Below are 15232 nucleotides of genomic sequence, written 5' to 3' on the forward strand. Positions count from 1 at the left end.
AAGGAAACAAAAGAAAAATTTGGAGTAGGTATTAAAATCCATGGAGAAGAAATAAAAACTTTGAGGTTTGCCGATGACATTGTAATTCTGTCAGAGACAGCAAAGGACTTGGAAGAGCAGTTGAACGGAATGGATAGTGTCTTGAAAGGAGGATATAAGATGAACATCAACAAAAGCAAAACGAGGATAATGGAATGTAGTCGAATTAAGTCGTGTGATGCTGAGGGAATTAGATTAGGAAATGAGACGCTTAAAGTAGTAAAGGAGTTTTGCTATTTAGGGAGCAAAATAACTAATGATGGTCAAAGTAGAGAGGATACAAAATGTAGACCGGCAATGACAAGGAAAGCGTTTCTGAAGGAGAGAAATTTGTTAAGATCGATTATAGAGTTAAGTGTCAGGAAGTCGTTTTTGAAAGTATTTCTATGGGGTGTGGCCATGTATGGAAGTGAAACATGGACGATAACTAGTTTGGACAAGAAGAGAATAGAAGCTTTCGAAATGTGGTGCTACAGAAGAATGCTGAAGATTAAATGGGTAGATCATATAACTAATGAGGATGTATTGAATAGGATTGGGGAGAAGAGAAATTTGTGGCATAGCTTGACTAGAAGAAGAGATCGGTTGGTAGGGCATGTTCTGAGGCATCAAGGGATCACCAATTTAGTATTGGAGGGTGGCGCGGAGGGTAAAAATCGTAGAGGGAGACCAAGCGATGAATACACTAAGCAGATTCAGAAGGATGTAGGTTGCAGTAGGTACTGGGAGATGAAGCAGCCTGCACAGGATAGAGTAGCATGGAGAGCTGCATCCTACAAGTCTTAGGACTGAAGACCACAACAACAACATATAAACGATCTAGGTGTAAGCATAGAATTGCATCTAAATATTTTGTTTGCAGATGACAAGCACCCTTCTTACAGGGAAAACATAAACATAGCTACAAGAAAACATAAATAAAGCTAGAGACCAGCTAAATGACTCATTTGGAGGAAATAAACGAATAATAAACACTTCCAAAACAACTGTGCTTAATTTCTGTTTGAAAGAAGAAGCCTGCAACACTTCTGTGACAATAAACAACAGTGGAATTACACCCTCACTGGAAACAAAATTTATAGGAATATGGCTCCAAAATGATTTTAAATGGCAGATACATGTAACAAAAATGTATACAACATTGAAAAAAGTATGCTATAGCCTAGGCTTACTTGCACACAAAGCAAGCTTCCATACTTTTATAATTGCGTACTTTGTCCAGTTCCACAGTATTCTACAGTATGAAACTATACTCTGCGGTAGCACAACTGCTAGCTCAGTAATCTTCCAGACCCAAAAAGGAACTACAAGAGCAATGCAACATGCAAAACAGACTGACTCACGTTGGCCTCTCTTTCAGAAGTCTTCCATCGTCCCTCTCCCCTGTATTTTTTTTTCTACAAAATTGTAAATACGTCAGGAAAAATATCAAAGAGATAAATAATAACTGTAATGTGCATGAACTTAATACCATGCAAAAAGACAAACTCCATGTTCAGTCAGTAAAGACAATAGCCTTTAAAATCTCCAGTAAAAATAGCCCATACAAATGTACGATAGTCTGCCACATAAAATGAAAGTTATTTCTTCATTTTCTCTGTTTTACAAATCCCTAAGGGCATTCTTATTAGATCACTGCTTCTTTCCAATGGCAGAATTCTTAAATTATGTGAAGTACAACAGACATGGATCAAGAATATGCAAAAACTACTGCTGCTAAACCAAGATCAAATATAATGAATTTATTGTACAATTAAAATAAATTTTGAAGTGATATGTAACCTGTGTGTGTGTGTGTGTGTGTGTGTGTGTGTGTGAGTGTGTGTGTGTGTGTAACATGCAAACGACATCCCCCAGATGAATAAATAAATAAAATAAAATGGTGTCTTATTTTGGAACAGATGAGAAGATTGTTAAATAAAATGTGGAAAAATGCAACAAATGACCTGTAACATTTCATTTAATACCTCATATTAGAAAACTGTAACTTGAAATCTATTGTGGAAGCAGGATCGTAACACTGGAAATACTGTGTCAAAAACAATGAAACTGAATAACAAAAGAAAGTAATTTCTTTCAAATTGAAAATATTAATGAACAGTTTTAATTGTATCCCTTATTTTACTTCTCAAGGTATTGAAATGTAATTATGCAAATCAGATCAATGTCAGAGCTAGTGAAGTTTGCCAATTACTACTATCATTACTTGGAATATTTCTGCATAGCATAAATAAGAGATAGGTTAGAAGCTAGTTTGTCCATTTTTTTTCTTTTTTGTGTTGGAATTTTTGTGTCTTGCAATGTATCTTTTAAAGTCTCAATTACCTTCACAGGTGCTGTATTGATTAATCAGTCTGCAATTTTATTTATCTCTATCATCATTCCAAGACAGTTGCTGATGATAAATCAAGTACTCCTGAAACATTTCATTTATGTTGACTACTAAGGCATGTCTAAATAAAAAGCAAAGCAGCATTATGAAGATATTATAGCAATAATGGAAATACCTGTGGGAAAAGATATGTAAAATAAAGGAAAGGCAACCACTTACCTACAGCAGCCTGACATGTGGTATATAAACACATGTAACAGAAAACGGAGTTTACAAGCTTTTGAGCTCTGGCTCTTTTTCTGGCAGAAAGTACACATATTCACACACACAACCACACAGACACCAAATGCACACTGTTATGGCTGAGGCAAGTAACTTTGTGACCATGGTAGAGAGTTTTGGGTGGTTGCTTGTACTTTCCACAATAAACAGAGCCACTGCTTAACAGCTAGTGAACAATGTTTTGTGTTACACGTGTCTATGCATCACATTTCCATCTTCTGTAGGTGAGGAGTTGATTTTCCCTTATTTTACTTTATGAAAACATTAGCTACGTAAAGTCTTTGGTACCAATGTGACACATGCCCCACCATTACTTTTCTATTAATGAACCAGCTGTGATGAACTGAAGGACTTATTTCATATTGAAGAATTCTATAGGAAGTGTACATCACAGTCATAAAACATAAATTCTGTTATTTGTACTTACTGAACGATCTCTGTTCCAAGCTTGGGCCTGTGCAATCGTAGTTGGACGAGTTGTATCAAGACTTTTTACGTGGTCAATTATTTCCCTGTAACACACAAAAATATTGTTCATTATATGAGTGCACTCTATATCATGTAAAATATGTTCCCTTCAACCTAATATGTTTTTACCCAGGCTGAACAGAGTTTTCCACAGCCACTGAATAAGAGAAGAAAAGTGTATGATGTGAATTGAGGAACTGAAGAGCAGATTTATTTTGCAGTATAATTATTTGCAGCAGTTTAATAAAACTAGCACATGGAGATTTCCCCTTAATACAATTCCATATTGACAAGTGGACTTCAGGAAAGCAGGCAGTTTTGGGACATTGCCTACATTAATGAAATACTGCAGAACAAAATCGTGTCCAAAGAGTAGTTGTCATATACGAAGACTAAATGAAAAGTGAGAAAAAAGGCAAAGGAGGAAGAAATAATTATTAAAATACAAATAAGATGAAGATATAACAGGAAGAAATGATGTGTAAAGAAAACAACATAGAAAAAAGTACAAGAAAATGAAAGAGTGAAGAGAAAAATGTGAAATGTAAATACCTGTGTGCAGAACAGGATTAAGAAGATTAATATTTGACATTTAGCAGGACTTGTTGACAGGCACACACAAAAGAAGGAAAACTTGCTAGCTTTCAGAGTTGTCTAGCAGGCAAGCTTTTTTTTTTTTTTTTTTTTTTTTTTTTTTTTTTTTTTTTTTTTTTTTTTTTTTTTTGTGCATGCTTGTCGACTATGTGCTTCTGCTTTTTGATGAGTGGTCTTCCTTAATTCAAAAAAACTTTCCTACAACATTGTTTTACATTTTTAAGATGATAATAATATGCCAATAACAGAATATCTCTGAACATATGACTCCCACTTTGTATTGCAGCATTTGGATATGACATCAGTTTTTAGTTTTTCTGACAGTATAGTGCAATCACAGAGTGCATTTCATTTTTGTGGACTTGCAAAGCAGAGGAATATTCAATATTTTCTACCTGATAAAAGTCTTTCTACAAATTTATTGTTCAAATATTATCTGAGTTTATAAAAAATCTCACAGTCTGTTAGCAAGTGAATGCTGAAATGAGTGTTTGTGATAAATTAACCAAGGATTGATTTTAGTCTTTCACCTGCTACTGAGCAGTTATTCAACTGAGATAACCAGCACAGTATGTTAACAGAGGCATACATCAATGCCCATTTTTTTTCACACTTACATTCTGGAACCACATGTGGCTTGGTCACTCTTCAACACATTCTTCCATCCAATGCTACAGGTCCTGCAAATTTAGTAGTGCAGTCTCTGTGGGTTATGAGAAATTAGAAGTGCCAGTTGAATGAGACTTTGTGTTGTTCCATGTGGTGGAACTCTTTAGCTTAGCTTGAGAGCTATGTTTGTAAAATGCAGTGATCTGGATTTGAGTCACAGTTCACAGGACAGTTTAAAATGCATTCGAGAATCATTTACTGCATCATTCATCATTTGATATTCCTTCAAAATGTATTTTATTTCGTAAATGAAAGGGGGGTTTTTGTTCCTGAACGAAAGTAACAAATCAGTGGCCAACATTTATACTCAAAACTTGATTTATAGTTTTCACTTTATGTATTTTTTTAAAATTCTTTTGTTAGAGTATAGTGGTTAAAATGCTAGATTTGTATTTGGAGAACAGGTTTCCAATCACCATCTGGTATTCCTGATTTGAATCCTCTATTGTTTCCCTAAATTGTGTCAGGTCAGTACCAAAAGAGTTTCATCAACATGGAATGCACAAATTATTTCACAAATTTATTTAACTATGTTAGGCTTCCACTATTGCAGATATCAATAATGACAGACATACTAAAGAATTATAGTTCTAGTTCTCATTTAACAGCTGCAACTTCCAAATCTATCCTTTTTTAAACACAGTGCATTCTGTGTAGTAAAATGACATCAAGGTTTGTGATTTAAAATTACAGAGATGAAATATGACAATACATCAGTGCTTATGGTCACAAGTGAATGATACTTTGTAAGCCAGAAGACTAGTTAATTTGATGAATCTTTTCAGGTAACTAACTTAATATAATTTCAGTTTTTCACAGAAATAATAATTCTACTTTCCTTACCTATAATAATCCTCCGTTCCATTTAAGTATGTGCGTGGCTCGTTAGCTACAGACCAAATGATAGCACTTGGCCGATTCTTGTCTCTGTTGATTAATTCAGTTAGAGAACGCTTATGATTTTCAAGTAGCTCATCTGAGTAATTTCTGAAAAAGACATATTAAGAGTGTAAAGTTATATATTCTGCCAATTATGTAACATGTAGAATGAAGGAGGTCACAAAAAGGAAATACCAATGAAATGTAATGCTGTTTGCTCAAGTATAAAAATAACTATTCTAAAAGATATTCTTATTTATGTAAGAGTCCCTTTATATGTAAAGGTAGTATGTGAGACCATTCAGCTCTGTTCATTCAGGACTGAATTGGTGCATGTGTCATGCTGTCATCATCATCCTCCTGGCCAGTGATATCTGTGCTGGTGTGACTATGTAAGTAGGCAAGCAAGGGCAATAAAATTGTATTTATATAATTGTGGTAAGAAATGTAGGATTACTTGGATTATCTTCTTGCTCCTTCATGCCCATGCATCCGCAACTGCTCATCCTGTTGGTAACCTCAAGGAAACCCTTATATCTAAAAGACAAACAGTGCTGAACTAGAAACTGAGGGAAAATGGCAAAACTCTGGAAAACCTCAAGTAATTTAAATCTGACATATTGCACATGTGACTTGCTACGTGGGAAAATGAAACACCCTTGGCACCCCTAGTAGAGCAGTGGTGGTGAGAGTCAGACAAAGATGACAGATAAAAGACAGACTTGATGAGCTTATTGATGTGCATGAGCAAGGGCAAAACACTGAAGAACCAGATGTTTTTAAAAAAGTTCATGCAGAAGATCAAATGGTGATTTCAAACTTGACAGAAGGCCTTAACTCAATTGAAAAATGGTTAAAAATTCTAGAAAAAGAAATAGACTCCAATAAAATACACATTTCTGCTACTAGAAGGAGGATAAAACATTTATTAGTGTGCTACGAGGAAATTTTATGTGACCAAAAACAGACCTGTCAGATGGTACACTTGGATTTTACGAAGCCTTCAGTATCACAATAACATTGGTATACATTGTTGTAATACATAATACTGTATTGTAATATAATTTGTTATATTGCTGAACACATTATTAAACATTTTTCTTATAAACTAGATTGTTTTCTTTAGTCTCTGGTCCCAACTGTACATAATTTGTGTGTGTTTATATGTAAAATTGAATCTCGACTTATACAAATTCGACTTGCATGATTATCACTGATTCTCACCTATCACATAAGTATGGGGTACTACAGTATGACCAAGTGCTGGTTATTTATGGTAAAAATGTGGCATATTATCTTATTTATTGCAGTTGCTGAACTTACTCAATATTCACTGCAGGGCATTCATCAATGATGATGAAACCTTCTTTATCTGCAAAGTCCATGATTTCCTCTGCATAAGGATAATGAGATGTCCTGTATGAATTTGCTCCCACCCACTTCAGCAAATCATGATCACGAGTTACCAGTGGGAGATCAAGACCTTTTCCACGAATCTGTAATATAAATGGCTAGAGAAACTACAGAAAATTTCAGTTTTAAACGAAGTCTCAACTTTTTGATTGTAAAAATGAAAGAGATAGCTCCACAGATAACATTCAATAATACTGCCATGTATTTTAGTTTGTTATATGTGACACATTTCTGCTTTTCAGGGCAGTTTCCTCTTTGGAGCAGACTGAAGCAGTCTGTCCCAACTCTCACTGATCATATACACACTAAAATAGAAGACAATAGAATGAAGGCTAGAATTCTAAATGTTTTGTTATGCAGCTATTTCACATAAGATCATATTGCAGTAAATACACAAAGAAACATAAATATGGCACTTAATTTCCTCTATTTCTATGGAGTCAACCAAAAATACAGTAAGTAAACTTGAAATGGTATCATTTTCCATGAGTATAATACTGGTTCAACATCCGTTGGCAGAAGAAAATACTTCAAATTTAACAAATTGTTAAATTTGAGTTTTGCAATGATGCCAACCCACATACTAACTTATCATTGTCTATCATGGTAGGACATGTATAAAAGAATGTACCTACTGCACACACAATATTGCTATCAGTCACATTTTGTAATTTCTCTAATTAATTTTTCCTATTTATCATTTCCTTCATAAAATCTGAGAGGATGTGCTCCCAAAAATTTTGAACGTTCTTTTATGCATTAGAGATATAACATGTGTGCATGATACCTTAAGGTTTTCATCAAACTGAATACTACTTTTACTCAAGGATAACTTTCTTGAATCACCAAACAAGATGCAGCAACTCTTTAGATTAACGATATAAAAAAGAAGTAAAAGAAACTTAGATTAGAAAGACGAAGTGGGTAGTATCTGCAGAAGTCTGGAAGAGACCTGTATCTCAACAGTGGATAATAATGGCTGATGATGATAATGATGATGATGATGACGCTCTTATTATCTGGCAAAAATTATGAGGTATCATGCATGGCCACATAATAAACTAGAACAGACAAAAATGACAAAATTAATATCTGATGATGAGAAGATTATCATCCAGAAAGATGGATATATATTTAAACTATGGTATACTTTAACATATGACCTGCCATGGTAGCCGAGAGCACTATTGCACTACTTCCTGGATTTGGGTAGGTGCGCTGGCCCCAGATCGAATCCACCTGGCAGATTAACGATGAGGACCAGTATGCCGACCAGCCTGGATGTGGTTTTTAGGCAGTTTTCTACATCCCGCTAGGTGAATACTGAGCTGGTCCTCACGTTCCACCTCAGTTACCCAACTAGCAGACATTTGAACATGTTCGCACTATTCCATGTCTTCCACTAGACGCAGACAGCTGGGGTACACTAATTCTGTCCCAGGGGGTTGGGGGTGGTGGCAGGAAGGGCATCTAGCCACCCTCTGCAACTAACACTCCAAATCAAGAGTAACACAGATGACCCCACATGACATGGGACAAACGCTCCAAGAAAGAAAGAAATACAGTAACATATTGTGTACACTGAAATATTATATGAGTATTGATCATTGCTGGTGTCATGTTGTAGTTGGAACCATTGAAACCCTCAATCATAAATTAATTTTAGTTGTTTTCTATGAGCTTTAAGCCATTTTAATATTGGAGGAAGATGTGGAGGGTAAAAATCATAGTGGGAGACTGACAGATGAAAACACAAAGCAGATTCAGAAGGATGTAGGCTGCAGTAGTTACTCAGAGATGAAGAGGCTTGCACAGGATATAGTAGCATGGAGGGCTGCATCAAACCAGTCTTTGGACTGAAGACCACAACAACAACTCAAATTGTAATTGTGTACTAGCTATGTTGAAAGATGAAAACATAAATACCACATGGTATAACAATACTGTGATTAATTAATTTTGAAAAGCTCATTGTGTCTTGGGAAAAGGGTAAGCCATACTCAACTGACCAAAATTCACTCAAAGGTTTCCCACTCCCCTTCTGTAAGCCAGCTATATATTATAAGTTGACCAAAGGATGCTTGCAGTTCTGTAGAGTCAAGTTCAATCCAGAATTTGACTGGCATCTGCACAATCATTGGTATGCTTTACTATTATACTTTGCATGTGACTGATGATAAAAAGTCTAAGCCAGTCTGTCCTTATCTGTAATTGTGATATAAGGAGAGGTTATTCGTGTAGTATGTAAGGAAATATGAATGTTTTAGTTGGACCACTTTTCTTGCTATGTGATAGATGGTGCCATAATAGTCACAAACGTGTAAGTATGTGGTATCACGTAACATTCCGCCAGTGCGGACGGTATTTGCTTCATGATACATTACCCATGTTAAAATGGACTGTATACCAATTGCGGAAAAGGTCAGTATCATGTTGATGTATTGTCAATGCATGTGCGAACATTACAAAAGGCGAACTACTCACTGTTGAGAGGAGTGTTGTTACACGTATTGCCAAATGCATTGAGGTTGACAGACGTCATTTTGAGCATTTATTGCATTAATGTGGTATTTACAGGTAGTCACGCTGTAACAGCACGCATTCTCAGAAATGATAAGTTCACAAAGGTACATGTATCACATTGGAACAACCGAAATAAAATGTTCAAACGTACCTACGTTCTGTATTTTAATTTAAAAAACCTACCTGTTACCAACTGTTCGTCTAAAATTGTGAGTCATATGTTTGTGACTACTACAGTGCCATATATCAGAAATTGAAAAAAGTGGTCCAGCTACTAAAACATTCATATTTCTTTGCGTACTACATGAATATGTAATAAAAAATGGGGGTTCCTATTTTTAAAAAACGCAGTTGATATCCATTTGACCTATGACAGCGCCATCTAGTGGACCAACCATAGCGCCATCTGGTTTCCCCCTTCAAACTAGACAAGTTTTGTTCTTTGTAGTTTTTTCGTTTGATGCTTATTTCATGAGATATTTGGACTGGTCACGATCAATGGACCACCCTGTATATAGAGGAGATGATGGGTCATAGGCTGGCACAATGAAAAGAGTGACATACATTTAAGCTTTCTTCCAACGTAAAAAATGCGAGCGCGCGCACGTGCCCACACACACACACACACACACACACACACACACACACACACACACACACACACACACACACAAAATCACTGTCTCCAACCACTGGAGCCAGACTGCAAACCGCAACTGCAACTGTGCCTTATGCAGGCAGCAATCTGGTGTGGGTGGTGAGGATAAAGAGGAAGCATAGGGAGAGGATTGGGAGGGTAGAAGGTTAGGGGTGGAGGAAGGTGTAGTGTTCCTTGTGGCATATGGGTAAGATGTGGTTGGGATAGTTTAGGGCTGATAGGTGCAGTCAGGAGATTGGGGAAGGGGGGCAGGGGAGGGGGCCAGGGAAGGGAGGATGTAGAGAAGGGTAGAAAGCTAATGAGTATGTGGTGGAACAAAAGGCAGTGTAGTGCTGGAGTGGGAGCAGGCAAGGTCCCGGCAAGATGGAGGCCAGGGGCTAATGAAAGTTGAGGTAAGGGGGTACGCGAATGTAGGCTATACTGCAGAAAGAGTTCCCAACAGCACAGTTCAGGAAAGCTGGTGTTGGTAGGAAGGATCCAGATGATGCAGGCTCTAAAGTAGTCACTCAAGTGAATCACATTATGTTGGGCAGCATGTTCAGCAACTGGGTCCAATTGTCTCTTGGTCACAGTTTAGCAGTGGCCATTCATGTAAACAGACAACTGTTAGTTGTCATGCCCATGTAGAAAGGAGCACAATCTTTGCAGATTAATTTGTTTATCACATGGCTTCTTTCACATATGGCCTTGCCATTGATATGAAGGAGACGCCTGTGGCTGGAATGGAGTGAGTGGTGGTGGTGGTTTGAGGATGAATTGGCAGGTCTTGCATCTAGGTCTGCGGCAGGGATATGAGCCATGATGGAAGGGGTTGGGAGCAACGGCGGGGTATGGATGAACAAGGATACTTCACAGGTTCAGTGGGTGGTGGAATACCACCGTGGAAGGGGTGGGAATGATGGTAGGTATATATTCTTTATATCCATGGACAATGGGAGGTGGTCAAAACCCTGGCACAGACTGTGATTCAGCTGCTCCATTCCTGAGTGGTACTGAGTCCTGAGAGGAGCACCCCTTTGTGGCCAGACAGTGGACATGTGGGAGGTGATTGAAGAAACAAGGTAAAGCAGATCTGTTTCAGGTGAAAGCATAATTTTGGTATGCTGTAGTATCTGGGAATAAGCAAGCCACTTCTAATCACAGACATATTTCATTCCTTTCAGTTTTTTCAAAAGTGTGTGAGAAAGTTGTCTTTGATAAAATACTAATTTATTACACTAAGCGGTACAGACTGGCTTTCATAAAGGATTCTCTGCAGAGTAAGCAATACAAGACCTCTAAAATTAAGTGCTAGCTGAGCTAAACAAGAAAAAAATCTTGTACATATATTTTCTGACTTTGCAAAGTGTTTGACTCATGTATCTTCAAAATTCTTCTAAAGTTTTATGATGCCATTCTTCTTCATGAAAACAGAAAGCAGAGGGTGTCATGGGTAGACTATATCACAGACATGGAACTATCCATCAAACTGGGGAACATAATGTGGGGTCCCAGAAGGATCACTACTGAACTCACTCTTGTGCTTAACTTATGTAAATAACCTTTCAGTGACTTTAAAACTCAGTTAAAAAATGTAATGTTGGTTGATACCGCAAACATACCAATCAAGGGTTGAAACTCAACACTAGCAGACACAACTCAGATGGTCGCTGAAAAGACATACAAGTGGTTCACACATAATGGTTCAAGCCTTAATTTCACAAAGACTCAAATAATGTGATTTAAAACAACCATCTGTACCAAAAATTAGTATCAGAAGTACATGTAAAATACTGTATAAAACACACTGTGTAATATTCCTTGGGATCTAATTGGGTAACAGGTTAAAATGGAGTCAATACATATACAAACTGAATGAGAAGCTCAGTTGTGTGTGCTTTGTCCTCAGATGCATTTCTCACTGTGTTGACCCAAAGACAAGAATTTTGACTTATTTTACATTTTTCCAACCCCTGTTGTCTTATGAATTATCTTCTATTGTAATCCTCTTTAACGATCTTGGAATTCTTACATCACTTTCCAATACAACTACTACTTAACTTTTTTCTGAAAAGTAATCTTTGGTGCCCCTAAAATGATTAAATTTTTTACTCAGCATAAGTTACCAGTAAGAATATTGTGAAGAGTAGATAGTCATATATGTTGGAGAAGCCCTTTTAAGATATTGGAATTCTTACAGTGGCTCCAAAATACAGTTGTTCATTAATGGTTTTTGTTACTGCAAATAATCTTCAATTCCAGCTGAACTGTAGTGTAAGATATTAAACATGCTCCCAACTAACACCAAGTTATCAGGAATCCTTACCAGTGCAAAAGAAAAGAAAAAAAAGCATACCTAATTAGTGACACTTTCTACAAATTATCTGAATGGCTGGCTTCAAAGATTGAAATTTCTGTTAGCTATATAGTCAGTAACATTATTTTTCATAAATCTGAATGAGAAGAATTAATGTACTGTAAATAGGACTCAGTATTTATAGATGTAGGTAACTATTTTCTTTGAAAAATGCCACTGCAAACAATAAAATGTTAAGCTACCAATTGCAAATAAACGGCAACTACTTAATTTAACTAAGGAAGCAGAAACTTTTCAGAGATGTTGCTTGTTTTCTAATTTAATTGACTGAAATTACTTGGCAGAAGTGTGAATAGTATTATGTGCACTGTGATGACTTACTGTTAATGTTGTTGTCTTCAGTCCAGAGACTGGTTTGATGCAGCTCTCCAAGCACTCTATCCTGTGCAAGCTTCTTCGTCTCCCAGTACCTACTGCAACCTACATCCTTCTGAATCTGCTTAGTGTATTCATCTCTTGGTCTCCCTCTATGATTTTTACACTCCATGCTGCCCTCCAATACTAAATTAATGATCTCTTGATGCCTCAGAACATGTCCTACCAACCAATCCCTTCTTCTAGTCAAGTTGTGCCGTAAATGTCTCTTCTCCCCAATTCTATTCAGAATCCTCATTATTAGTTATGTGATCTACCCATCTAATGTTCAGCATTCTTCTGTAATGTACTGTTAATACAGTACACAAATTAAGTTTCTACCTTTTACTTGTCTTTTGTTAATATAGACCCTTTCATTCTAGATCTCCAAAGATACTCTTTGTTTATTGGATGTGCAGAACACAATGAATGAATGAATGGATATAACAGAGCTTCTGTGAAATTTGAAAAGTAAGAGACATGTACTGATGGGTTTCAAACTGAGACTGTAGGTCAAGAGTTTTGCCTTAATAGCTGAACTGGGAAGAGCACTGCATACAGAAGACAACAATCTGTGTTTGAGTCCTGGTCCAGTACACAGTGTTAATGTCAGGAAATTTCACAACAGTGTGCACTCTGCTATGGAGTAAAAGATCCATCGTTCAACAACAATTTCCTGTGATGGTAAATATTTGTTAATGAGTTGGGCAAAGCTCCTTTGTTTAACTTTAGTAGGGACTTCAAAAGCAATTGGATTAGTATGAGGAATAAATATACGCCAATGGATCATATACAAAACTGTTTTGGTTTGCCAAAACTATAGTTTCATTCGCTTTGCCTGCAGAAGAATTTCAACAAGGAGTGAATGACCTCAAAACAAAGTTTAACTGAATAATTGTGGAACTAGATTGATTTACAGTCAATATGCAGCTGTCCTGTAATGGGTCCATGGCTGTCCAAAGGATTATGAAATTGAGTTGTCCTCACTCAGAATGCAGACCGTTGTACAATAATGAGAATCACTTATGATAACATGCTTCATTTTAAAATCCAAACATGGACTACAATTGTGTTGCATACTATGATATGCTTTATGAATTTATAATATGGCAAGTGCTAATGCACATCAGTGACACTTGAAAATATCTTATACACTGAAAACAGTTTTGGAGTAAAAACTGGATAATTCCTAAAGTTGCCTCATGAAAATGTTGTTTCATAAATACAATGCAAATGTAATGTCAACCAGAATGAAACAAATAGTAGGGATCTGGAATAATGTTACTGAAACAGTTAATGAATTCATAGATTTATATGAACTGAAAATTATGATGTAATGGCACAGAAACAAGTAAACAGGGTGGTACAGTGACTTGGAGTTCATTTGATTCATTCAAAAATGGATTCCCAATGTGACTGAAATGGAACATGGACCTAAAATGTGCAAAACCTTCAAAAATTGAAAGCTGCCTAATGGAAATAAGTGTAGTGAATAATGAGCAGGAAAACACATGGATCTGTTGTGTAAGAATTGAAGGTATAGTGAAACCTATGAAAGTGATGGTCATCACGTATATTCAGACAAACTATCAAACGAAGGGTGAAGGAAGTTCTTAACTAATCTGCTCACTGAAAAACATCCTAGGTGACAATCTAAGGCAAGATTGGTTCATTAACCAGGAAACAGAAATAGCATTGTGGTATGTGTTAAAGTTTAGAATCATAATCTACCTAGAAATTTATAAGAAGCCATTATTGAGCAGTGAATGATAGCCAACTGATTATGATAAAGCTTACAACATGATTTTAGCAGAAACAACAACAAAAGCGTTATCTCGTAAGACATAAAATACATGTCTCAATCATGCTAGTAATAGTAACAATAAAATCATACTTTGAATAACAGATTTATGCAAGGGCCACAACACTGACAATTATTTACAGTAATTAAAATAGAATTTACTCCCTCCTTGTTCACTGAACATCATGGCATGGAAATCCATATAGAATTCACAATAACAGTCTCATGCTAGTTTTCACTTAATACACAGATTCAGCAGAATCATTTAAAAGAAATAAAACTAAGCTACATCAACACTGCCCACTGTTAATGATCTGTTTTCATGCTAATATCACATTTACACTAAAATATACAGAAATATAAAATAGGTGTGGGGAGAGGTCAGAGGTGGAGAACAAGTCTTGGATGCTTACATCAGAATCTTCATGTCTACCAAATCCTCTAATGTAAATAGGTTTCCCATTAATAAGCAATGATGAATTGTCCCAGGAGAGCTGCCGTATTCCTATGGGTAGCCGGTATACATCATCTGTTGCCATCTCTGAAGAATTCACATGAACCTGTTTGCAAAAAACATAAACGAATTATGCTTGACAATGATAATGTTCAAATTATAGAATACTATATATTTAAAGGAAAACTAATTTGTAATGAATCTACTACTAAATAATGTTAGTTACGCAGTAGGCCTGTTTAGATGGTAGCATTGTAAGCTACATATAAAACCTTTTAGACTGTTAGGTTAAGAAGTGAAAAGCCTCATGGAGACAGGTTGAGTGGTTTGTGGGGTTGAAAGACCAGACTACAAAGGTCATCGGTCCCTTCCTCATGGAGACAGAGCAGGTCAGATACAAAAATGATTAG

General features: G+C 36.4%; 1 protein-coding gene across 1 annotated transcript in view; it reads right to left on the reverse strand.

Annotated features, from left to right (window-relative positions):
* Positions 1–15232, reverse strand: part of LOC126411210 (beta-glucuronidase-like) — a 110020-nt gene that overhangs the window by 16916 nt on the left and 77872 nt on the right. Inside the window, exons 7-10 of the mRNA XM_050081346.1 lie at positions 14782–14928; positions 6587–6759; positions 5228–5371; positions 3081–3165 (exon numbers count right to left, since the gene is read on the reverse strand). Of these exons, the coding sequence (XP_049937303.1) occupies positions 3081–3165; positions 5228–5371; positions 6587–6759; positions 14782–14928 (549 nt within the window). The remainder of the gene's footprint in view (positions 1–3080; positions 3166–5227; positions 5372–6586; positions 6760–14781; positions 14929–15232) is intronic.

The sequence above is a fragment of the Schistocerca serialis genome, chromosome 1 (genome assembly GCF_023864345.2).
Source record: "Schistocerca serialis cubense isolate TAMUIC-IGC-003099 chromosome 1, iqSchSeri2.2, whole genome shotgun sequence".
Classification (NCBI taxonomy): domain Eukaryota; kingdom Metazoa; phylum Arthropoda; class Insecta; order Orthoptera; family Acrididae; genus Schistocerca; species Schistocerca serialis.